This window comes from Ciconia boyciana, chromosome 16 (assembly GCF_034638445.1).
Source record: "Ciconia boyciana chromosome 16, ASM3463844v1, whole genome shotgun sequence".
In the NCBI taxonomy this organism is placed as follows: domain Eukaryota; kingdom Metazoa; phylum Chordata; class Aves; order Ciconiiformes; family Ciconiidae; genus Ciconia; species Ciconia boyciana.
In genome coordinates, this window is record NC_132949.1 from 1,445,725 (window position 1) to 1,467,130 (window position 21,406).

At 63.9% G+C, this 21,406-nt stretch overlaps 2 protein-coding genes across 2 annotated transcripts in view; both read right to left on the reverse strand.

Annotated features, from left to right (window-relative positions):
• Nucleotides 1-213: 213 nt before the first annotated feature.
• Nucleotides 214-9,624, reverse strand: FAAP100 (FA core complex associated protein 100). The gene is made up of 10 exons (XM_072881305.1): nt 9,524-9,624; nt 8,920-9,110; nt 7,840-7,958; nt 6,532-7,496; nt 5,172-5,322; nt 3,641-4,431; nt 3,140-3,276; nt 1,756-1,872; nt 1,128-1,214; nt 214-992 (listed from the first exon to the last, which is right to left on the reverse strand). Exons 2-10 carry the CDS (start codon nt 9,082-9,084, stop codon nt 867-869), a joined length of 2,658 nt encoding a protein of 885 aa, XP_072737406.1. The 5' UTR covers nt 9,085-9,110; nt 9,524-9,624; the 3' UTR covers nt 214-866.
• Nucleotides 9,625-11,194: 1,570 nt separating this feature from the next.
• The window catches only part of NPLOC4 (NPL4 homolog, ubiquitin recognition factor), a 30,685-nt gene continuing 20,473 nt past the window's right edge, over nt 11,195-21,406 (reverse strand). The window contains exons 13-17 of the mRNA XM_072880679.1: nt 17,575-17,646; nt 15,647-15,742; nt 14,463-14,579; nt 13,357-13,459; nt 11,195-12,985 (exon numbers count right to left, since the gene is read on the reverse strand). Coding sequence (XP_072736780.1) covers nt 12,828-12,985; nt 13,357-13,459; nt 14,463-14,579; nt 15,647-15,742; nt 17,575-17,646 — 546 coding nt within the window. The 3' untranslated portion in view covers nt 11,195-12,827. The remainder of the gene's footprint in view (nt 12,986-13,356; nt 13,460-14,462; nt 14,580-15,646; nt 15,743-17,574; nt 17,647-21,406) is intronic.

Here is a 21,406-nt window from a genome sequence, read left to right on the forward strand (position 1 = left end):
GCTGCAGACCCCCACGTGGGCAGGGTGAGACGGGGCGAGGAAGACGCGGTGCTTCCAACACCGAGCGCAGGGTATGGCCCTCGGGCTGCAGCCGGCAGCATCACCCCGAATGCGGTGGGGCCACGGGGGCCGGCGGTGGCGGCCCCCCAGGGAGCTGGCAGGGCCCTGCTGGGAGATGGAAAGGAAAAGAGACGGGCACTCGCTGAGCGGCACGATCGTTTTCATGGCAGACGACAGATTTACAGACAGTGGAGCGGTGCGGGGAAGGACTGGGCCAAAACACGCTGCACCACCACAGAAATACAAGATCATTTATAGAAACAACGGGGGAGCGGAAAACCCCCTCCCCTGCCCAGCAGAAAACGGGGCTCCCCCGGGCGGGCGCCCGCTGGGCACCCTGGCACAGCACCCTGTTTGTCCTGATCCTGAAAGGCAAGGCGGCACGGGGGCACAGCCCACAGCCGGCACGGCGCAGCGGCCGCCGGCACAGCACTAAACTACCACGGCTAAAACGATCCACAAGACAGCACGGCTCCGGGGGCTGCCCGCCGGCGTGGCCGGGCTGGGGGGCGGCAGGGCCAGGCTGGGCCAGCCCAGAAGCCCCCGCTCTGCCGCCGGGCGGCTCTTGGGGAGACGCCGCCAGAGCCCCGCGACCCTCCGGTGCTGCCGACAACACGACCACGAAACACGCACACACACACCCCCCCCACCCGGACCACCGCCGCGGCCTCCCTGCCCTCGCCGCCAGCCCTCCCGCCTGGGCCCGCTCCTCTGGTGGGGGGCTCTCCCCGCCACTGGCCCGGCGGGCACCCACCCCGGCCGGCGGGGCTCGGGGCCCCCGGGGCACGCTGGCCGCCCCCCCCTGCTCACAGGAGAACAAGGCTGGGGTTGCGCAGCTGCCGGTAGATGTGCAGGAGCTTCTCCGCCGTCGCGGCTCCCTCCTCGCCGAGGGACGGTCGCTCACGCAGGGTCTGCGCCTCCTTCAGCAGCATCTGCGCAAGGGAGATGGAGGTCGAGATGCGAGTCGGCTCAGGGCCGCGGTGGGGGGGGGGGTCCCATGCACCCCACGGGGAGGGGACCAGGGCACGGTGGGCGCCCATCACCGCCGGTGTGGGCTAGCGGCTCACCTCGTGGTTGGCCTGGATCTGGCGCAGGTACTGCATGCGGAGGTCGGGGGGCCCCGAGCCCTGCGCCGCCTGCTCCAGCACCAGCGCCTGCGGGGAGCGGAGAGCTCTGCCGGGGCGGGTGCTGGGAGAGCCGGCTGCGGCAGCACCCAGCCCCGCGAAGCCGCAACCCCAGCACCGGGCTGGAAGCGGGTCTCCACCCGGCAGCCGCGCTGCCCCGCTCTCCCCAGGCCTGGCACCGCGCTTGCCGGCACCGAAGCACCGCTGGGAAGGCTGCCAGCCCCTACGTGCCACAGGGGCCCTGCTCCATTTTAGCTGCCAAATTGACCAGGGCCCGTTCCTGGGGCAGCCGGCGGGCACCTCCCAGGGCTCCACGGCCCAAACGCCCAGAGCCGAGGCCGGGGCTCGGAACAGGGAGCGGGGTCCACGCCGGTCCCCCTCCCCAGCCCTGCCAGAGGCCGGGCCGTGCCAGGTTGCCTGCCACACGGTGGTGCCAGAGAAACCCTCCCGGAGCAACCGGCTGTGGCCCCAGGCTTTGGCCCCCGGGTTTTGGCTCACTTAGGGTCCCCCCTGCCCCCAGGGCCACGTCTGCTGGGGCCAGCAGCAGCCCCGTGGCAGTGGCCGAGCGTACCTGGATGCGCCGGATGACGGCGTGGTGCATCCTGCACATGTCGGCCAGGGACGGGCTCTCCATCAGGATCTCCACGGCCTGGATGGGACCTGCCGGGCTGAGGTCGTTCATGGCCACCTGGGACAGCGAGCACATCCTCACTGCAATCATCGCCAGGCAGGGGAGGGGGCGAGGGCAGCCCCAGGACCCCTCCCCATGGGCACAGGGCTCCCCAAGGGGTTCCCCCCCCGACACACTTGCTCTCCAGCCTGGTACAGGCAAACGCAGCAGAGACGCTGCCAGCCCAGCTGGGCCCTTCAGACCCCTTGCCCAGCCCCTCAGAGGGGCATTTGCCCCCGGCCCGGCCCCGGTGGCCATCAGGCCCCAGGAGAGCCCTCGCCCGCTCCTCCAACCCCGGCCCGGAGCAGCGGCAGAGGCGGGTACCGCAGCCAGGAGAGCTGGGTGCCGCTGCGGGTGAGCGGATGCCCGTTCCCTGATGAGATGCAGGCTGCCACCCCGGTGGATTTAATCCGGCAGGCTTAGCCCAAGGAGAATTAACACCGTCACTAATCACATTGGCAATATTAGTGCTCTCAAGCATGAATCAACCTGAGTCAGGTCATTGCCAGCACGCGGGCGGCTGGGCCCCTCGGCACGGGGTCAACAAGCCGCGGCAAGAGAGCTGGGCAGCAAGGAGTATTTTCCTTTTGCACTTCGAGGGGGATTTTCGCATTGAAGGGGGACGAGCTGCAGCAGATCAGATTTACACCCCAAATCCCGCCACATTTTCCCCTCGCTTTGCGGAGCCAGCAAAGAGCAGCCGGCCAAAGCTGCAGGGAAAGCCCAATCCTTCCTGCAGCCGAGCCTGACACGGCACGGCGAGCGTCCGCGGTTATTGTATCTCCGCGGGGCTGGGCAAGAGACGGGCAGGAGCAGGAGCCACGCTGCTCCAGTGGAAAGGCCGCAGCAAAGAGGGCCCGCAAGGCTCCCGTGGCTCAGCGAAGGGATGCCGGCAGGGGAGGGGACATCTGCCTCTGCCCTCACAAGGCCAGCCTGCTGCGCAGGGACACGGCAGCCGCTCACTGCCCTTCCTGGCAGGGAAATGAGAACATCTGGAGGACACAGGGAAGCGGCCACAGCCTTTGGGAAGTCCAGGGCTGGGAGAAGGGGGACCGGCAACGCAGCCCGTCCAGCCCAGCACACGAGCCCCAGCCCCACAGCGTTAGGCAGCCGGCAGGCCCCACGCAGCACCCAGGCGTCCGGACCCACGGACGACAGCCTGGGGTCAGCACGGCAAGGCCACACATCACCCAGCTCCCTGGCACGAGCGAGGGGCTGCGGGACGGAGCCGGCTCCGTGGGATAGGGGCAGGGGAGTTTCTCTGCAGGGCTAACCCATTCCTTGCCTCTCGGACAAGCAGCTGCACCATGCCTCCGTCCGGTGCCGCACCGCGCACCGATGCCACCTCCCCGCTGCTCAGCGCCTCGGCCCCGGCGTTCTCAGCCAGCAGCCAGCGCAGCGTGGCACAGCTCAGCGGGACATCTGGGGACGAAAGGAGAGAAAGCAGAGCTTGTTACCCCGATGAACGCCATCCCTGCGGCTCAGCAGCCCCGCTCAGGCCAGAGCGATGCAGGACCGAGCGGCGCGTGCCTGGTGCAGCCCCTGCGAGGCCAGGGCTGACGCTGGGGCCGTTCCCCTCCCCGCTGAGACAAGCCGAGCTCGGTCATGCAACTGCCACCGTGTCCACGTGCCAGCGGGGTGGTGACTACCCAGGGTCACGCAGCCCTCCTCACCCAGGGAAGGGGCCGGTGACCGCCCCAGCCGGCACGCGCGGGCTGTGACAGTGCCATCCCAGGCCACAAGCCGGGACGCAAGCGCCTCTCCCCGCTCCTCGCCAGGGACCCACCTGAGCCAGAGGTTTTCAGCGCGTTTTTCAGCAGCTCCGAGGACACCCTGATGGATGCCGCCGAGGGGGGCAGGTTTCCCTCTCCCGAGGCGTGCGGCAGCTCGCCGGCTTTCACCCCCTCGGGTTCAGTCTGCTCCTGGGATACTCTGAGGAAGGTCTCCACAGGGTCTGGGGGGGCGGGGGGGGCAGCTGCCGGCGGGGAGGCATCCGGCCCGGGGGGGCTGCTCTCGAAACGCAGGCACTGGAGCATGTCAATGGTGCATTCGCTGAGGGGCAGGCAGATCCCCTCTCTGTCCGGGGAGAGGATGGGCGAGTCGTCCGGCAGGAGGTCGTCCAGGGCCTCGGAGGAGTCGGAGCCGCTGCCCAAAATATCCCGTAAACTGTAGTAGAGGGCACAGGAGATGGTCAGAGGCAGGTCCAGCTTGGTGTCCGCAGCGGAGCCGAGGGGCAGCGTCAGCTCCCTCTTGTTCCCTGGGAGGAGCTGGTCGATGGGGAAGGTGAAGGTGGTGGCCGAATCCACAGACTCCTCCTCTAAGGCACAGGGGCTGGCCAGGAGCTGAACGCAGAGGGTCCAGCCCTCCTCCAGGCTGTACTCGCTGCAATTCTCCAGCAGACAGGAGATGGTGACGGTATCTTGGAGCAGGAGGCAGCTCCAGTTGGCAGTGACAGTGCAAGCAATGGGCTTCTGGCCTTCTTGGCTGGACAGCAAAGCCGCGCTCACGTTCATCACCTGGTTCAGGCTGGCCAGGGCTCGGTTCTTCTGGTCCACCGCCTTCTTCAGGAAGGAAACTCTGCAAGGACAAAGCGTCGGTGCTGAAATAGCAGGAGGGACGGCAGCCGGGACGCTCGGTCAGCGATGGGAGCGTGGCAGAGGCCAGCGCCAAGGGCTGCTGCATGAAGGGCGCTGCGCCGCCGCGGCAGACGAGCCGAGCAGCCCCTGGCACGAGCCCTGCGCCCTGAGCCACCCCAGGAACTCGCCGGCTCCCTCTCCGAGGCAGCCAGGATCCATGCTGCCTGCTGGCCGTTCTGCCCACGAGCCCCCATCAGCTGAGCTGACCCCGAGGAGCGGCTCTGGCCAGCCAGACCCCGGGGATCCCCCTGCCAAGAGAGAGGGACTCGTCCGCATCCCCTCCCCACACGCAGATGGCCGCGGAGGCCGGAGGCACACGCCTGTCCTGCCCGTTACTGCGGACTTGGCAAGCGCGGCAGGGCGTCTGGGAGCGCCTGGCACCCTGCCTCTCCCACCTTCTGCCGCCGAGGCTGTAAACACCAGCCCGCCCGCAGCGCCGGAGCCGGCTGTGCCCAGGGGAGGGGGGCAGGCGGCAGGGCTGTCCTTAAACACTATTTTTATCCTATCGAGGTCAGGGGGGCTTCCCAGCCAGGCTCCCGCATTCCGGAAAGGTAAATGCTGGAGCAGTTACTGCCAGAGACCTCACGGCTGATGCACAAAACCCCAGCTCGGTGCCCGTAAAGCCGGCAGCTCACAGAGTAAGAGCACGAGCGCGCGGTGCCGAGCAGCCCTGCCCTTTACCTCTCCGAGGTGTTGCCTATCCCAGACAGCAGCTCCTTAATCCTCCGGCCGGCCTCGGCGGGCGTCAGCCCCACGTCAGCATCCTCGGGGCTGCATAAGCCGCAGGTCATGAGGCGGCCTTTGGCAGACAAGGCCAGCAGCTCCGATTCACCTGCGGGCAGAGACGGGGGCAGGTCAGGCAAGGAGGGGAGGCAGGGGGGGCCGGGAAGGCAGCCGGGGCTTCCCTGATGGCTGGGGGGTGGACGCAGGGGGACGGGGAGCACAGGACGGCACTGCCTGCCCCAAGACGGCAGGAGCCGGCCGTAGTGCCTCCGGCTGCAGAGGGGTACGACGGAGACAGGACACTGACCGCGACGGCACACCCACCTTGCGCGCAGCTCCCCAAAAAGGGGTCGCCCCACGGAAGGGAAATATCCCCCTCCTGCCTGTCCTGTCCCCGTGGCTCCTGCTCGCCGACAGCCCCGCTGCCCCAGCCATGCTTCCCGGAGCTGGCTGCCCCCAAGCCAAGGCCAGCAGCAGCTGGGGGAGGCACCTGGGGGGCCGCAGCGCCCCGGGAGCCAGCGCTGCCATGCAGGGTCCTCGGCGGCGAGACGCATGCAGCTCCGTGGGCAGCGAGTGGGGCCGGGCGTGGGCAGGGCTGCCTGCCTTGCTCTCGCCTGGATGCCCCAGGATCCTCTCCTTGCTTGCCTGCCTGATCTGGCCCCGTTTGCTCCTCCTGCTGCCCCGAGCAAGGGGTTCAGCTACGACTACAAAATGCTTCCCCCCCCCCGTCTAGGCCCTCTGCTCTCTTCCTCCACTCCCGCGGGCGAGCACCGCACCTCGCTCTGCGCCCAGGCCGCGGTCAGGCGCCGCACGCTGCCCTCGCCGGAGCGGGGAGGTTAGCACCCAAGCCGTGGGGCTGGAGAGCACAGTGCGTGCAGGCTCCGAGCGGCTGCGCAGGAGCCCCCGGTCCCCCGAGACAGCGGCATGCCTGAACCCCCTTTCTGGAGCGAGCCACGTCCCAGCTCGCTCGGGGCTCCCCGCAGGCTGCCCTCCGTGCGAGGAGCCCAAGGGGACAGGCAGAGCTGCTGCGAGCATCCCGTGGGAACCTGCACGGACCTGCCGCTCCCTGCGACACCGGGCGGAGAGGAACCGCGAGCAGGCAGGGAAGAGCCGGAGCTGCGAGCACACCTCGCGTTCAGCCCGAGTCGGCATGCTCGACAGAAACGACTTACAAAAACGAGGGGAGTCAACAAGAACGGATGGAGGACGGAGCCCAATCTGGACCGTAAGGAGGGGTGAAGACGTACGGGCTGGAATAGGCAGCCATCCTGCCCCGCTCCACCCCAAGACCCAGCGCACGCCCCGCTGCCGGCAGTACCTTCTGACGCCCGAGAAGACAAGGAAAGAGCCACAACGCTACAGATACTTAAACTGGCCGGAGACAGGACGGGAGGCAGGACGCCGGTGCAGCTCTCCGCGTCCTCGGGGTCGGAGGAATCGCCAACCCAGTCCAGGTCGACAGCGGAGATGTCCGAGTGCGTGCTGTAATACATCCGGCTGCCGCTGCCGCAGGCGGCGCAGAGAATGGGCCCGCGCAAGTAGTACTCCCTGAGCTCCGGCACCGTTGCTTCCTCCCTCTGATCCGCCTTGACGGCCACCATCTTCCCGTAGTGGCCCACGGCCACCACGCAGTCACAGCCAGCGTCTCCAAAGAGCTGCTCGTCCTCGGCATCCTCCGCCGCCCTCCGCTCCGTTCTCAAGGCCCCGATGAAGACGATGGGCTCCTCCAAATGATGGAGGATCTTCACGGGGGGGTCTTGGTTCGAAACATCATGGCAGCCGTCGACGGCTGGGGAAGAGCTGAGGGCCTTCAGCGGCACGGAGCAGAGCTGTCCGTCCGGGAAGCCGCAGAGGATCATAGGAGACTCCAGCATGGCAGCGTCGATCCCGAAGAGCAGACTGAAGAGGGGCTCTTCCAGCACGAAGCCCCCCGAGCACCACAGCCCCTCCCCGGACCCCACGGTGCCTGGGGAGGACGCGCAGCACAGGACGGGCAGGAAGCGGGAGGGCGGGCTGTCCCCCTCGTCCCCGGGCGGGGGGCCGGGGCAGAAGCCCACCTCGCTGACCTGCCGGTACGGGGGACTCTCCTGCTCGGGGTGCGGAAGCTCGTGCAGTTTCATCCACCATTTGCCATGAGCCTGGGACAAGGTGATGACGAAGTTGTTGAGCAGAGTGAACATGCAGAGGCTGGAGTCTGGGAAGATGCAGGCGTCCGAGTCCACAGGGAAGACGCCGGAAGGGCAATTGCTTTCTTGGCCGTCGCCATCTGTCTGCTCCATTAACCTTCAAGCAAACAGGGAAGAGCTCTCAGCCAAGCCGTGGGGCGAAGCCAGCGCTTCCCTTGGCCGCCTCTTACCCTGGCCCTCGGAAACAAGCTCCCCGCAGCACGGCTTTTAGCATCTGCTGCAAGAGCAGCGATCCGGAGAGAGCCAGAGCTTCAAACCGCGTAACGCTTCCCCTGCCTGCGGGAGGACGGGCAGGGAGAAGGCAGCGGTGGAAGCCAGGGACTGGGCAAGGCCCAGCGTGCCACCCCCGCCCCGAGAAGCGGCCCAAGGACTCCAGGGCTGACGGCACAGGGCTGGCCGAGGCCACGCTCGTGTCCCCGGGGGGGTGACAGCCGGCTCACCTGCTCTGCTGGTCCAGGGAGACGCAGTAAATGCCACTGTGGGCACAGAGGATGTAGAGCTGCCGGGGCTGGGGCAGCAGCTCCACGTGCCACACCTGGTCGGGGCACCGGTACACGGCCTGGGTGGAAAAGCAGAAAGAAACGTCACCTTCCTACGGCACCCGGGTGGCGGGGACGGGGCTGCTCGCCGAGGGAGCCACGGCACCCACGCTGCCAGGCCGGGCAGAGCCCTGCTTGCCCGCACCCATGCGGGGTAAAGAAAGAAACCGCTTGCTGGGCACCGCTCCCTCCTGGGCAACCCCAACGCGACTGTGAATTAACGGGGTTATTTCGTGCAAATGCAGATTACAAGCAATTTCTAGGAATAAATCTATCCCTGGGCAGCACCGCAGGTCGCGGAGCCAGCTGGGCTTCCCTGGGTGAGGGGCAGCCGCCCCCGGTGAAGAGCGGCAGGGGGTCGGGAGAGGGGCTGCAGGTAACGAGGCAGCCCGTCACTCACGCTCCCCAAGGGGAAGGAAAATAGCGATCAGAAAGCCGGTACATGATCTACTTTCCTGAGAAGGAGCGCAGTGTAGGAGGCAAATCCTGGTATTACAGTGATGGCTTTCTTAGAAATGATAATAAGAACAAATTAAAAAAAGAAGCCGCGTATAACTCAACATGACGACTGCTGTTAGTTACAGCAAAGACAATAGCAAAACCCTTTGTAGGTGAGAAATGAAAGAGACGCCGCTTCGCTCGGGGCGGAAAAAAAGAAAACCCCTTCTGGTTTAATTAAATGTTTGTCTCGCACGTTCAGGAGAGGGGCCCGGCGGCAGCACCCCCCCGCCCCCAGAAGGGAGGCGGGTAAGGGGGTCTGGCGCTGCTCGTGAAGTCCGTTTGCGGGTGAGGGACCCTGACGGAGGGACCCCAGGAAGGCCCCTGGCCCCAGACTGGGTGACCAGCGAAGGGGGACACGACTGGTGTCCCCACCAGCGTCGCCCTGTCCCGGGACGCCGGCCCCGCGGGACGCCGGCCCCCGAGCACCCTCCCGGCGCGGGGGGCGCGGGACGAAGCCCCCCGCCCTGCCCGGCCGCTCACCTTCAGCACCTTCCCCTCCTGGTCGTAGACGTAGACGAACTCGCTGCCGTTGGAGAGGTAGATCTCGTTCTCGTGGCACAGCACCCGGGGCTTGCCCGCCACCAGCCCCCCCACCGGGCAGCAGAAGCCGGCCAGGTAGTCCACCCTGTGGCCCACGTGTGCCATGGTGCCGGGAGGGGCGCGGTGCCAGCCTGGGGGTGCGGGGACGGGGTCAGCGCTGGGGGGGGGGGGGCTGCCCACGCTCGAGTGGGCATCGAGGGGGAAGGGGATGGGGCCCCTCTGCCAGCACCCTGGGGTGCAGGTTGAGCCCGGCCCCCCCAGCCCCCCCGACAGCTCCAGGCGCGCGGCCAGCCGCCCCCCCGAGCCCCCACACCGCAGGCCCAGGCCCAGCCCCGCCCCCAGCATCAACCCCCGTCCCCCACCCCCTCACTCCCTGTCCCAGCCCCTCCAGCCTCAGCCCCACAGCCCCCAGACCCGCCCCGCAGGTGCAGCCCCCAGGACTGGACCGGACCGGACCGGACCCGACCCCCCAGCCCCCCATCCACCCCATCCTCATCCCTCGTCCCCCCCCCCCCCCCCCGCCTCCCGGTGGGGCTGCGGGTACCGGGCGGGGGGCGCGGGCGGCTCCGCTTTACGGCTGCGCGGCGGCCGCCGCAATGGGCGGGGAGTTTGCGACAGGCCGTAAAGCCGCGATGGGCGGGCCGGGGCGGCACCCTGCGGGGTCGGTACCGGGGGGGGGGGGAAGCCCCCAGCCCCGGGACCCGCCGTGGCGGGGACGCAGAGAGGAGCGAGGCGATACTGGCGGCAGCGGCTTTATTAACGGCTGAGCGGGGGCCGGGCTGGGCCCCCCGGCGGGCAGAGGCCTGCCCCGCAGCACGGGCCTGGCCCTGACCCACGGCCGCCCCCCCTCCGCGTCCCGCCCCGCTGCCCCGTGGGTGCGGGCACGACCCAGCGCCGGGATGGACACCCCCCCCCCCCGCCCCCCCAGCTTGGCCGAGGCCCCTCAAGCCGGTGCCCAACGTGCCGTGCCCCCCGCGGCTGCCGGGGCCGATGCCGGGGGCCCGGGGCGGCTACTGCGGGGCGGGCTGGGGCAGCCCCCGGCGGCGCGGGGGGGCTCCGGGGCCGCGGGCCCGGCTCAGCTGGTCCACGAAGGCCTCCACCTCGGCGAAGCGTGCCGACAGCCGGCCCAGCTGCTCCTTCAGGGCGCTGAAGTCCCGGTACAGCTCGTCCAGGGCCCCCGACAGCGACCGGATTCTGCGCCGGGGGAGAGGGGTGAGGGCGGCGGGACCCCCGCCAGCGCCCCCCCGGAGGGGCATCGCCGGCCCCCCGCCGCCCCTCACCTCCCGTAGTCGGGCAGCACGGTCTGGTGGTCGAAGAGCAGCAGGTTCCGCATCTGGGAGGTGATGGCGAACTTCCAGTTGTCCAGGACCAGCGTCAGGTTGGCGCAGCCCTTCGCCGGTGCCCTCTCGGCTGCGGGGACCGGAGGGGACGGGCTGGCCGGGGCAGGACCCCGAGCGGCCCCAGGAGCCTGGTCGTGGGCCGGACCCCCACCCCAGCACCCCTCCGGCCCCACACCCGGGGGTGGCTGCCCGCCGCCGCGCAGGGGTCAGGCAGGGAGGCTCTGGCCCTGCCCGTACCCGAGCGCAGGCAGCCCCTGCCCGGCGGGGAGGGGGTCCCGAGTGGCAGGGGGGTTACCGTCTGCTCCGTTGTCCCACGCCGCCGGCCGCCGCTTCAGCTTGGCGGCACAGCCCAGAGCCACGAGGAGCAGGAGAGGGAGAAGCCGCGACATGGCGCTGCCAGGGGAGAGCACGGTGAGAAGGGTCCCGGCCGCAGGCAGGAGGGAGCCGGGGCACCGCGTCCCCAACAGCCCCAGGACAGGGACCCCGAGGCTGGGTGGCCGTGGGGTGTCACGTCCCCGAGGGCCAGGCTGGGCACGTGGGACCGGGCGTCGTCGCGGCCCTTTCTGCCTCCTACCTGCGCTGAGGTCCTGGCCGGTGCGGACGAGGCAGCCGCTTGCCGGGCTCGGCTCCCCCGGCTCTGGCTCAGTGCGGCTCCCGCCTTCCCTTTTCAACGCGCTGGTCTGGCGTGGGGCCCGGCCGCACGCGGCTCCGGCGCTGATTGCAAACAGACCGCCCGGCCGCAGCAGAGCTGCGGGCAGGGGACGGGGTGCCGAGTGCCCGGCGATGGGGCGCAGCGTCACCCCGGTCCAGCGGAGCGTCCCGGCACGACGCAGCCCTCACCCGGGGAACAGAGCGCAGGAGGCACGGCGCTGGGGCTCGTTTCAGGTGCTTTTATTCAACGTTACTCGCAGACCCTGCGCCCGGGTCAGTCCAGTCCAGGCCCCGCACACCACTGCAACCCCAAACACCGACAAACCGAGGGGAAAAGCAAACCGCAGCCGCAGCCCGCGAGCCCTGCGGCGGGGCTGGGCGGCCGCTCCGCTACCGCTGGTGGGACAAAGCCTTCGGCAGAGCCTGGGCAGGCGCTTGCCGGCAGCAGCGAGGGGCTGGGGGGTCCCTGCCGTGCTGCCCACCCCGTGACGCACACAGAGGGTCCCTGCCCACCCCGCTGCCCGTCTGGAGAAGGCCGGGGAAATGCTGTCCTGGCGCGGGACGGGGCCTCACGCCTCCCTCCTACGAGGGGGGCACGGGGCAGTGCTGGAACCGGTGCCCCGGGGATTTAACTAAGGCCCGAACCCGCAGCGCCAGGGCAGGGGGTCAGAGGCCCTGCCAGAGGAGGGCCGAGCCCCCCGGGCGCCGCAAGCATCTGCCTGCCGCCTCCCCAGCAGCCTGGCACGGGGCAGCCCCCAGCTGGGGTCTAAAGGGGAGAGAGAGCGGCAAGAACACGGCACGACCCCCAGCTCCGGCCCCGCACGGGGAAGGACGCGCTCAGAAGGGATGTGGACGTGGGGGAAGGCACCAGCTGCGGGGGCCGGCTCCCTCGCCAAGCCAGGGCACGCAGGAGGCGAGGGTGGCTCCTGGTGCACGGCCTCGCTGCCCAAGGCACCGCGCGCCTTCCCCAGGAGCCAAACCGCGCTCTGCGGGGTGACAGGGCGCACGGGGGGGGGGGGACACGACACCCCTCCCGCAGCCCCCGCGGCAGACGGGCAGGACAGCCGAGCGCTGCGCCAGCCCCGGCGCGCGCAGCCGGTGCCGAAGCAGCTCTGCCGCACGCGAGGAAGCGAGCACGGCTTGGCCCCGTGCGTGCTGCGGGAGCGGAGCCAAACCCGGAGCTGGCACGTGCCCACCCCTCCTTGCCCGGTGCCAAGGTGGGCCCGTCCTGCTCCGGGAGCACTGCCAGCACACGGGGCCCAGCCTGGCAGAGCCGCCGTCTGGCCCAGCGCTGGTAACAGTTGTCTGCTCGCCCTGCCTGGGCCGTTTAGTGCGAAAGCTGTCGGTACCCGGGCACCCAAGGCTGACGGCAGCGACCCACACGGGCAGGGAAAGGGGAGCGAAGCTGCGGGCAGGGAGATGCCAAAGCCTCCCCGCCACCTCCGCTGTGCCGGGAGGCTGCTTCGGGCGGGCAAGCGGGCAGGGAGAGAGGTGCCCTGGCTGGCCACAGCCCCAAGGCCCCAGCGCTCGCCCAGGAGCGGGCTCGGACAGCAGCTGGAGGTGGCGGGGGCACAGCCCGGCCCCACTGGGCAAAGGCTGAGGTTAAGCATTGGTTTCCCGGGCCCGGGAGACCAGCATCAAGATAAAGCCAGGGCGCCCGGCTCCTGCTGCGACTATGGGGCTGCCCCGAATGGGAGCGAGGAGTAACTGGGGAGGGCTGGAGCCACCCCCTGCCCAGCTCTGCACCCTGGGGTGCCTGATGGCGGGAAGTGGAAGGGAGGACGGGGAAGGGACAAGCACCACTCCTGCTGCTCGAGGGTTTGCTCTGTATTGGAGTCTGCCGCTGCGCTGGCGTGGCTAGGTCCGGGGCAGGCTGCACATCTCGCAGTGGTCCGTGCCTGGCTGGTTCATGAAGGTGCAGTGCTGGCAGGCCCACATGGCTGCCGACACGGCGTGCGTCGAGCCGCCCATGGCACCGTACTCCTGTAGTCCTGAGATCTGGACACCGACTGTGCCTGCGAGAGAAAAAAGCCCAGTCAGAGCAGGGGGGGGAAGCGCTGGGACCAGGCAGGTCCCCTGCTTAAACCCAAAGCAAGTTTCCTGTCCCAACCCAGGCAGGAGGGTCCCTGCCGAGCTGCTGCCAAGGCCGGCACCCCGGGGAGGCTCTCGGGTGGTGGCAGATCTCAGCACCCCACCACTGAGCACTGCAGCTCCCACACTGCAGCCCCAAAGCCCAGCCCCGCTCTCCGAGCAGGGACTGCTCGGGACCAAGGAACAGCTTTCCTCCCGCCCGAGCCTCCAGCGGCCTCTGCGGCAGCTTGAGAGCAGCCACCGGCCAGCTCAGCCCAGCCCCGGCCCAAGGGACAAGGGACCCCCCCTTTCTTACTGCAGAGCTGCTCGATGGTGGCCCACTGCTCTGATTTTTTCCAGGTCTGTGCGAGCTCCTCATTCTTGGTCCTCACGGCTTCCAGCAACAAGCTGATGCTGTCCTGGAAGCCATAAGAGGGAAATCGGCGCTGGACGCTCCTCCGGCACCCAGGCTGGAGCGGTGACCAGGGACGTGCCTCCTCCCTGCCCGCCTCCACCAGCCACGGCAAGGCAGAGCTGCGAGTCTGAGCTGCTGCCCCTTTGGGTTGCACCGGTGACGCTCACCGGCAGGGAGCAAGACGCAGTTTATCCCTTCTGCTCCCCCCAACATTCAGACACACCCCTAAAACCCGCACGCTTCCTTTTCCTCAGCGTAGAGGAGGTGATCACCTAACCCAGGCTGCAGCTCTCCTGCGCGGGAGAACGTGCCGGCGCTGCGGGCCGAGCCCAACTCTCGGGGGTGCAAACCTGCCGTGCCGGAGCATGCCGGCACCTGGCCCCGCACGCGGCCCCGGCCCGATCTCCGGCTGCCCAGGGTCAGCCCGGCTGCCCCGCACACGCGCAGTCCTCGGCACCCTCGAAGCCTCTGGCAAACACATGGCCCTTTTCGCTGGCGTGCCGCTTCCATCGGGAAGGTCCGGCGGTGCAGATGTGAACCAGGGGCCTGGGCAGCCGCCAAGCCCCCAGTGCCCGGCCAAGAGCGGCAGAGCTGCACAGCCAGGAAGTCGTTAGCCTCACCGAGATTTGGGGGCTCTGATCTCGTTATCGTTACAACAGGAATTTCTGAGATATTTTTAAAAATGTTTCCAGCTCTCAGAGCCGCAGCCAAGTTGGCTCTATCCTGTCTGCGCCCGTGCTAACAACCACCACCCCCTCACTGCTCCGAGCGTGCGTGGAGAGCTCTTCGTCTAATCGGGGGCTTTGGTTTCACTTTTTAAACCCTCTGCCGACAGCTCAGCCTGGAAGAGGTGGCGTTGGGCCAGCTGCACGGCCTGCCCTGTACAGGCACGCAGCCGGGGGACGTGCCCGGGGGTGGCAGGCTGGGTCGGTGTCCTCCACCCCGCAAGGAGCTCGGGGCCCTGGGGACAGCGATGCTGACACGGCCCTTTCCTCCCCGTTACGTACCCGCAGAGGCATGACCTCGTTCGTGACCAGGAAGAGGAGCAGATGGAAATCGGAAATGATGTCTAGGAAAACGGAGGAAGTATTTTGGGACAGGTACGTGGCCAAGCTGTGGAAGTCCTAGAGAGAGGGGACAGTAATAAAGAGAAGTCACTTCCCCCCACGTGATAACTTTATTTTCCTATTTGGATCCACTAACAGACACCGTAACATTCCCGTCTCTTCTGGGCATCGGCTGCAACGTGCAGAGACCCTCCCAAAATCAGACCCCAGGCTGGCTGACCGAGTTGCAGCAAACAACGTCCAGAGAAAAGGATCTTTGGGTCCATGCTAGCTCTCCTATCCGAGCACCTGAACGACCCCAGTGTACACGGAGCTGATCCCAGACCCAGGAGATGCTGAGCAGAGGTCAGTCAGCTCAGTTCAAAGCCCAGTCCCTAAGGAACAGAGGCAGATGAGGACAAAGCAGCCCCTTCTTCCCCAACTCCCTCTTTTTCCCTGCTCTTGAACCCAGGGCATCCTCAGAAACCAGGACCAAAGCCGTCGCTGAAGAGCCGACCTCTCCTGCTCTGCCAATGGAGCCGCAATGGCCAGCAACCCTTGTCTCGTGATGACTTCTGGAGGAAGCTTTTGACATCTTTGGCACGGCCTCGTTAGAGAAACGAGCTGTTGCTGCTTTAAAGCAACTCGAGCCTTCTGTGTGCTGGCAAAACCCAGCGAGAGCCTCGAGCTGTCCGGCAGCTGCCTCTGCTCAGCGCTATGGGCCTCTTGCTGTAAATGGTCTCTGCCTTTTAAAAATCCATCCAGGAAGAGAAGTCAGCACTCTCTGAGCTGGAGAAACAGACCCCAGTCCTGCTCCTGTCCGCAGGGAGAAGCGGGTCCCGTGCCGTCACCGTGGGGCTGGAGCCCCCCGACCTCTTTGGTGCTGTCTGGGAGGTGCCAGCCCTGGCACAGAGCGAGGAGCCCTCGTCCCCATCACCGAGCAGGCGGGGAGCAAGGCGCCCAGCCAGCTGATCGGCATGCAGACGCTGCTCTGCGCAGGAAGGTGTTTGGCAAGCGCTGGACTGAACTGCGAAGGGGTGATTTAAGGGCACAACTGCAGCCATCCCTTTGCGGATATTAGTAAGTGCAAAGGAGACAGGCGACCTATCTGTATTCAACACAGCTCTGTTACGATCACTCCTTACCTGAGTTTCTCCCAGCACATCACGGTTCTCAATGGGGAATGGATTTTGCGAAATAGAAAAAGTGTAGACTGGATCCTTGGGGAAAGTTGTAGTGATCTAAAAATCCAAGAAAGGACGATCAGAGCGCTGACAGCAGGAGAGGCAAGTGGGATACGGGAAGCAAGGCTCCCGATAGCCGAGAACAGCCACGGCTACAAATTAGAGCTCAGGCAGGAAGACAGCAAGGCAATTACAGCAGGGACCTTCTGACGGGTTTCAACGTTTAAAGCGATATTCCAATCGGCGCACCCCTTAGCTCCTGGCAATCGTTTCTAACGAAGCTGGAGGGAGACGTACCGAGCTCGGTCCCGACAAGAGCACAGCACGATGCCGTGGAGAGCATCCCTCTCTGCAAAGGTCACCGGGACGCAGCAGCTCCCAGCACAGCTCTGCCCCATGCCAGGCAGCTGCTGCTGGGGGTGTCACCCTGGGGGTGTCACCTTAACACCAAGGGGTGACAGGGGAGAGCACGGCCCCCGCGGCTGGCCACGAGGTAGCCAGGGGACCGTGCTGCTCCATTCGGGGCTGGAACGGGTGCCAAGAAAACAACTTTGCACTTCGCTGGACAGAGGCACCCCATGCTCTGGGTGCATTAACCCTGCCTCCTCCCTGCGCCCTGTGCCGAAGGCATGGGGAACGGGGTAATACAACATTGCGCCCACGTTCCTGAGCTCACAAGCCAGTGTTTGGGCCAGCTTCTGACATTTAAAGCAGTCCTGATGCTACAGGCTTTAAAGCTTTGGTGTCACTTACTGACTGCTGGGCCCTGTCGGCGAGGCCCTTTGTAAGCAGGGATGCAGAAATACCTGCCAGGACAGTATTAACTGGAATAATGCCCTTTTTTTTTTTTAAGGAGACAAAAAAAGATGCTTCAGAAATGCAGCTTTCCAGACTGCTCCTAAATGTATGTTCCATCAATCTGTTTTCATCTTAATTACACCCCAGGTAGCCCGGAAACAGACGCCTTTACTACTCGAGTAATAAATACGCTCCAGCGCTGCCGACTGGCACGGGGCGTCCGAGGGCACAGCACAACGGGCCCGTTGTTCCAGACACGACATTTCTCTGCGTGTCACACGTCCCAGCGTCAGCCCGAGCGCCACTCCGATAAGCGACACACACAGTAGATGGTGAACGGGGAAGAAGGACAAGCCAGGGGAAGGCTCCAGGCTGCCAGCTTCCCTGTGCCCGCGGGACACTGCCTGTGCCAGGGGCAGCTGGACCAGACCAGTTGCTCCGGTGGATTTAATTGTTATTGGCACCACCTCTAACTCAAGCAGTATCATCTGTCATCCAAATTATTTGCTTTCCAGCCTTCCACACCGTAACAGTTTCCTTTCAAGCCAAAGGGCAGGGCCGTGCCCCAGTGCCTGGCAGCGCTTGCTCACGGGCAGGCAGCAGCCCTGCTCCAGCCAAGCTGTGCTGTAGCGTGAACTCCCTCCCCCAAGAAAAGGCATTTCTGTACAATCAACCTGGTCTGCTGAGTCACTAAAAGGAGCTGGATTCTTAATTGCTGCTAAGAGACAGACAACTGGAGCTCTCTAATTAGCTCCCCATGAGGTAGTGCCCAGCACATGTATCTGTGGGGCTGGCTGCTTCCCCTGCTGCGTGGCTACGCGCCAGTTCGGAGCCATGATAAGACACCAGGCAGTGCCTTCCCTGGAAGCGAGCGTGTTCCCTGGCACCACACCGCTCCCAAGGAGCACTGCAGTTACCCCAGAGCACACCAACCTCTGCGTTAGAAGTGCCTGGCAGCAGAGGAAAAAGGAGAAAGAAAGAAAAATCTGTCCTATGAATCACCTCCAATGTGAATTTTAGAGGTGGGTTAAGAACTTCACTCCACCCTGACCATCTCCTGCTGCAAGCAAACAAGTGCAACAAATACTTACATCTATGATTAAGTACTCAACCGGGAGTGGGCGAGCCAGCTGTGTGATCTCGTTGCCAAACTTGTCTATATCCTGAAAGAAGAAGAGTTTTATTATTCCTCAGCATGGAAGCAGCGTGAAGCCTAAGGGATCCTGCCCTGGAGATGCCCACGCAGGAGCCCGGGGATCCTCAGCTCTGGCAGATCACTAAGGCTGTAGAAAAGAACCCGCTCGTATGTGGCTGGGTGCTGGGGAGCTGCCCAGTTACCTGCAGCTCCTCGGGGCTAGAAATCTCTAACTCCATAAGCCAGACCCTCTGTTTCCTCGTGAGCCAAGGGAGTGCGTGGTCACAAACCACCCTGGTCTTGTTTGCCTCAGTCATCGCCACCAGAGAGGTGCCTGGCATTTTCTAAGGGGTGTGATGCCATTTAAGGAGCAGCGCTGTCTTAAAAAGGGAGGGACAACGCCACATCTGCTTTCTCAGCCAAGGCAAACCTGACTTTCTGCAAAACCGGCCACGAGTCTCTCATCCAACTCTCGCTTGGGAATTGGAAATCCAGGCACTTTCTCATACACAGACCTGAAGAGCCAGCATATGACAATGCGTAAACTTGTTTTGCTTTGCCAGACGAATTGAACATAAAGTTTAATTGTGGAGAAAAACGGCCAGCATATGTTCATTAATCATAAAATGACAATTAGATGTGATTTATGTCAAACATGCTGAGTTCAAACACAGCTTCAGAAATAAATTCATGAGAACTGACACTTTTCATTAAAGATTCCGTAAGAGGGGGTTGTATTTTCTACCTAAATCATCACTTAACATGTCATAAATCATTCATTGAGCCCCATATAAATCATACGCCCATAATTTCCAATCAGGGACCTTACATTAAAGTTTACATTTACTGAGCTCTCAGAAGTCCCAGTGGCTGGAGGCAGACCCAGGGCCGCCGCACGCCGGCAGAGCCGTCACCCTGACACCTCGGTGGTTTGGGGGAGCTCGGCGAGAGGCCGTGACCCCCGCGGGGTTTCGTGCGGCATTCCTCGGGCTGAGCCAGCGAGCGCCGTGCATCAGGATGAGCTGCCCACGGCTGACGCCCTCCTCTCCCGAGCCGTATTTTCTCCCAGAGCATGCCACTCCCCTGCTATCAGCATTTCTCGGTTACGCTAGTATTTACACAGCACAAATATGTGGTGCGGCAGCCAGCACCCCGCTCTCACGCTCTGCTCTCCCGGTACACCCAGACGGACATCGCCCGAGCAGGCTCCGGCACGCTGCTCCCCTCCAGGCACCAGCCCCCCTTCCCGAGCCCCCTCCCCAAGCATCCTCTGTCCCTAGGAACGGTTCTTCCCTTTGTAAAAAATCTACCTTCCAGTCTTTGAAGCTCCTTTTAAAAGCAATTCCGATAAGGATCTTTTCTCCTTGAACATGACAGGTTGTTGGCCCTGTGGTTATTTCAGCAACAAGCCTAGTGGCTCGTGGCCTCAGATCTCTCTGGCTCTGTCAGGACCAGGAGGAGACGTGGAGCCTTTTCGGGGAGATCACAGGACCTGAAAGCTAACCTGCTTCTAGATCTCGGTGATACCACAAGAGTCAGGAATCAAATCCAATCAGACCAAATCAGCTTCCCAAACACAATCCTGCCCCTGCAAGAAAGAACCTGCAACAACTCACACATAATTAGCCCATCTGGAATTCATTTTCAAATCTAATTAAGTTCTAATATGCAGAAACATTTTTCCAGCACCTGTTCGCTTTAATCTCCGCCTCTGGGGATTTCCATGTTAAATGCCTTCTTTTTAATGTCATGCTGCTGAGGCCTTCAAGACATGCACTGGACTGTTACCACCAAACTGGAACCTCGCTCCCCCTGAGTCGAGGACACGTCCTGACCCTGCCCCTCCCTAGACAGAAAAGCCCCCCACCCCCAATGCCGGCACTCTTCTCCAACCCCCATGCACCATTTTATTAGGCAATTACGTTTTAAAGGCCTTAACAAACGTCAAGCTGGGAGAATTGCCGCGAGAAAGACATCTTCATCCTGAACTTGGCAGTCGCTGGGGCCCCAGCAGCGCCTCTCGGCACATTATTGCTGCAGCCCCGGAGCCCGAGACCCCCAAAGCCGTGAGCACCCAGGGGCAACCACTCCAAAGGGAGACCGGGAAGGGGTTAACGAAGGCGCAAGTATTTGGCTCCTGGACAAAAAAAAGTCAAGCAGCAAGGCCTGGAGGATTTGGACAATGAATCATCCTGAAGACAGGAGCAAACTGGAGATTGCATCAGGCGCTGCGATTAGAGCCTTTCAAACCACTGTTTGGAGGCAGAAGCTGCAAACGGATGAGGTCAAACAGGGAAAAGGACGGGTGCGCTCGCAGGCAGCGCGGCCGGCCAGGTCGCACACCTCTGCGGCACTGCAGGATGGCTGCAGCGGGAAAGGCTTCAAGATTTCTGAGACGAGGGTGATGGGAACAGCCAAGCGAGGAGCCCAGGCAGCTGTCAGCCAGGAGGGAGGCTCCAGCTCCGTGTCCCAGGGCTGGTCAGCCATTAGCATCCCATGCCGTTAATCTTCCCCACGGGTTCACTCTGCTGAAGGTACCGTGGAGCCGAGCAGCTGCCTGTCCTTTCTGTGTGTTAATAAAGCCCAGCCTTGCTCTTCCCTCTGCTGATTTCCAAGAGCTTTACCGGGCAGTCCTGCCCCCTTGCACAGATAGAGCAGCTGACGCACAGAAATGAAGCGACTTTTCTAAGAGCAAACGATAGGTCAGTGAGAGTTGAAACCCTTCTCAGGAGACTCCTCGTGAGATAATCAAGCATCCTCCTCCCCAGAGCAGCTGGGACATTTAAGGCTAAGAAGGCTTTTCCAGTCCAACACGAACCATTGGTAGGAGGCCAGGTAGGGGAAGTCCTTCGCTGCTAGCGAAAACCCTCCGCAGAAGTCTCCATGCAGCCTGGCTATTGTGTTTTCCCTGGGAAGAGGATTTCAAAGTGAACGGGTGGAAGCAACTCGTGCCACACTGGGGACAGCGGGGCTCAGAGGTCCCATTCGGCTCTAATAAAAGCAGTGCCCTGGCTCAGGACTCTCCCAGGGCCAGATGGGACTACATTTAACAGATGACGAGCCAAGGCCCAGACATCATCTCAGCCGTTGTAAATGCAAAAAGCACGCACAGGACTGTACGGGGGCAAAGGGCTCTTTCACAACACCGGTGCCATTGTAAAGGGCTTTCATCTTACACCATCCCAAAGAAACTCGGGGGAATATTAAGGCAGCTGTAAAACGCAATTCGTTGCAAGCATGACATCTTCATGTTTGCACTGAGCTGAGGCAAATACCTGTGATAAGAGACAGAGCCAGCCAGTCCCAAAATCCAATTATTCAAGTGTTTCAAAGGGTCTGTAAAACACAGCAATCTCTTTCCCCGATTCGGTGGGAGGTTGAGATGCCCATGAAGCTAACCATGGAGCAGAGTTAGGCAATGCTGCGGCACGGCAAAGTTACGGGCTCGGCAGACTGAGTGCAGGCAGCTGGGAGCAGACGGACAGCAGGCACAGGGTGCAGGCAGCCCAACGGGAGGGGTCGCACCCGGCTGGAGCTCTGAGCACCAGTTGCAAGTAACTTCGGCTCTGAATAATCAACCCATGGTTTGGAAGGTACATTCTTAGTGAAATCAAAATCAATACGGTTATTTTCTAGAACCAGATGGATAATGGAGGAGGCTGCTCGAGGGCAGAAGACAGGGAATGGAAAATGCCCATATGTAATATTCAGCTGGGCTCTCCCTCACCCAGCTGAGAAACAGAATGAAGTGGCCATTGCAACAGCGTCGTCTTTATTGACAAAGAGAG

What these genes read in the sequence shown, in the direction of transcription:
- FAAP100 (XM_072881305.1), bottom strand. Translation starts at nt 9,084, where the DNA reads ATGGCACACGTGGGCCACAGGGTGGACTACCTGGCCGGCTTCTGCTGC. An exon ending in ATAGGCAACACCTCGGAGAG is followed by an intron (nt 4,432 to 5,171) that starts GTAAAGGGCAGG and finishes TTGTCCTTGCAG; the next exon opens with AGTTTCCTTCCTGAAGAAGG. An exon ending in TGCAGCTGCTTGTCCGAGAG is followed by an intron (nt 1,873 to 3,139) that starts GCAAGGAATGGG and finishes TCGCTGTCCCAG; the next exon opens with GTGGCCATGAACGACCTCAG.